The sequence below is a fragment of the Limulus polyphemus genome, unplaced genomic scaffold, assembly GCF_000517525.1.
Source record: "Limulus polyphemus unplaced genomic scaffold, Limulus_polyphemus-2.1.2 Scaffold8086, whole genome shotgun sequence".
NCBI classification, from domain to species: Eukaryota; Metazoa; Arthropoda; class Merostomata; order Xiphosura; family Limulidae; genus Limulus; species Limulus polyphemus.
The window spans coordinates 29,750-33,052 of record NW_013673696.1 but is presented as its reverse complement, the minus strand read 5'-3'; the positions used below and the strand labels follow the sequence as shown (position 1 = coordinate 33,052).

At 33.1% G+C, this 3,303-nt stretch overlaps 1 protein-coding gene across 1 annotated transcript in view; it reads right to left on the bottom strand.

The window, feature by feature from the left end:
- Window positions 1–245: 245 nt before the first annotated feature.
- The window catches only part of LOC111083071, a gene marked incomplete at both ends in the record, with an annotated part of 31,237 nt that continues 28,179 nt past the window's right edge, over window positions 246–3,303 (bottom strand). The window contains 2 exons of the mRNA XM_022379306.1: window positions 246–512; window positions 1,546–1,666. Coding sequence (XP_022235014.1) covers window positions 246–512; window positions 1,546–1,666 — 388 coding nt within the window. The remainder of the gene's footprint in view (window positions 513–1,545; window positions 1,667–3,303) is intronic.

The following is a 3,303-nucleotide window of genomic DNA, read 5'->3' as shown; positions in this document are numbered from 1 at the left end:
TGTCTATGACATATATAAAACTACCCACTTTCAGTGTATTATTTTATTATAATGTCTATGACATATGTAAAACTACCCACTTTCAGTGTATTATTTTATCATAATGTCTATGCCATATATAAAACTACCCACTTTCTCTCCTACCTTGAACCATTCTTATATTTTACTTAAGTTATAATTAACAAACCATAATAATATCAATACTATAGAACTACAATAATAATTAAATTAAAAGTGGAAAATACCGCAAGCATGTCGCCTTCATCAACTTCGACATTTTCAACAGGAATCTTGAAAGTCATTGGAACCGAGAGTGGCTCCATAGCCATCTGGCTGCCGGTAACGGGGTTATAAAACTGAAGCAGAATTAATGGTCCACGTAGACTTTCTCCGGCAACTTGCTTAGCTAAATCAGACATTATTTCAGCTGAGCCCACGCATGCGCTATAATAAAACTGATCGTTGGACTGCCATATGCTATAAGTACCGATGACGTCAGAGCCCAGACTAACCTGACAGAAAATATAAAGATTTTGATTTCGTTTTACAAAATGGTTTAAAATAACCATGACAGATAAGATTGCACCGTTATGTTATATCAACCATCCATCAACATTGACAAACATTTTAAGGCCTACCTTATTCCACCGTTATGTTATATCAACCATCCATCAACACTGACAAACCTTTTAAGGCATACCTTATTCCACCGTTTTGTTATATAAACCATCCATCAACACTGACAAACATTTTAAGGCATACCTTATTCCACCGTTATGTTATATCAACCATCCATTAACACTGACAAACATTTTAAGGCATACCTTATTCCACCGTTATGTTATATCAACCATCCATCAACACTGACAAACATTTTAAGGCATACCTTATTCCACCGTTGTGTTATATAAACCATCCATTAACACTGACAAACATTTTAAGGCATACCTTATTCCACCATTATGTTATATAAACCAGCCATCAACATTGACAAACATTTTAAGGCATACATTATTCCACCGTTATGTTATATAAACCATCCATCAAAATTGACAAACATTTTAAGGCATACTTTATTCCACCGTTATGTTATATAAACCATCCATCAACATTGACAAACATTTTAAGGCATACCTTATTCCACCGTTATGTTATATCAACCATCCATTAACACTGACAAACATTTTAAGGCATACCTTATTCCACCGTTGTGTTATATAAACCAGCCATCAACATTGACAAACATTTTAAGGCATACCTTATTCCACCGTTATGTTATATAAACTATTCATCAACATTGACAAACCTTTCAAGACACACCTTTTACAGAAAATTAATGTTTGTTTTTTCAGAACATAACGCACCAATCAGAGAACATGGTACACAGACAATACATTGTAAACTATTATATAATTATCAATATCAACGTAAATACAAATATTATAACTACGTTATACAGGTTTATTGACTCAAAGACTGGCTACAGAAACGTACGATTGGTCAGCCCAGTAGTTCTGGCATTATAAGTTCTATATCTAGCTATACCTGGTTGTTTTCATCATCGTCCAGTGATGCTAATACCAAATATTCTCCAACTAAGAAATCAAATTCTGGCTTCTCACTTCTCAGAGCGATGGCTGAAGTTCTGGCTACCGCTGGGTCTTCCCTGACAACGATATATTGGCACATACCAGCCAGGTAAATTGTGGAATCTTTAATCAGCCTCATAATGTCTGACGAATTCGGTGATGTAGTGTTCAGATGGAGTGTTTGTACGGTTAAAAGTGTGTTTACCTAAATAAACAATACAGTGTTTTGGATGACAGTTGTTGTTAGCTTTTTAATGTACGCGACATTTTATTGTTTACAGGATGGATTCTCTTTACTCTTAAGTCTTTGTATTTAACAAGATGAAGCATAAGCATCTAATCTAAACTTATGTCTTGTATTTAATAAGATGAAGCTTAAGCATCTAATCTAAACTTATGTCTTGTATTTAATAAGATGAAGCTTAAGCATCTAATCTAAACTTATGTCTTGTATTTAATAAGATGAAGCTTAAGCATCTAATCTAAACTTATGTCTTGTATTTAATAAGATGAAGCTTAAGAATCTAATCTCAACTTATGTCTTGTATTTAATAAGATGAAGCTTAAGAATCTAATCTAAACTTATAGTAAGTTTAGATTAGATACTTAAGCTTCATCTTATTAAATACAAGACAGTCAATTTTCTCTGACGTCATTATTTAGAAACAATATAGTTTTTCAACTCTAAGGTTGTAGTCAGTACTCACAGTATATCAGTTTAACTCTAATGAATGTAGCCAGTACTCACAGTATATCAGTTTAATTCTAATGAATGTAGTCAGTACTCACAGTATATCAGTTTAACTCTAAGGTTGTAGACAGTACTCACAGTATATCAGTTTAACTCTAAGGTTGTAGACAGTACTCACAGTATATCAGTTTAACTCTAAGGTTGTAGACAGTACTCACAGTATATCAGTTTAACTCTAAGGTTGTAGACAGTACTCACAGTATATCAGTTTAACTCTAAGAGTGTAGCCAGTACTCTGATATACTGTGTTTAACTCTAAGAATGTAGTCAGTACTCACAGTATATCAGTTTAACTCTAAGGTTGTAGTCAGTACTCACAGTATATCAGTTTAACTCTAAGAATGTAGTCAGTACTAACAGTATATCAGTTTAACTCTAATGAATGTAGTCAGTATTCACAGTATATCAGTTTAACTCTAAGGTTGTAGTCAGTACTCACAGTATATCAGTTTAACTCTAAGAGTGTAGCCAGTACTAACAGTATATCAGTTTAACTCTAATGAATGTAGCCAGTACTCACAGTATATCAGTTTAACTCTAAGGTTGTAGACAGTACTCACAGTATATCAGTTTAACTCTAATGAATATAGCCAGTACTCACAGTATATCAGTTTAACTCTAATGAATGTAGCCAGTACTAACAGTATATCAGTTTAACTCTAAGGTTGTAGACAGTACTCACAGTATATCAGTTTAACTCTAATGAGTGTAGCCAGTACTCACAGTATATCAATTTAACTCTAAGAGTGTAGCCAGTACTAACAGTATATCAAATTCGATGACGAGGAACCCACTTTGAGACTAATAATGGCTGGAGACGGCTTAAATGGGTAATGAAGAAAAACTTTAATATAAGTTTAACATGACAGCAAATGTACAACGTTTCGACAAAGGTTTTTTCTCATCCTTTTGGTGAAAAAAACCTTTTGTAAAGTTTTAAATTTTTCTTTTTTTTTAAATTTT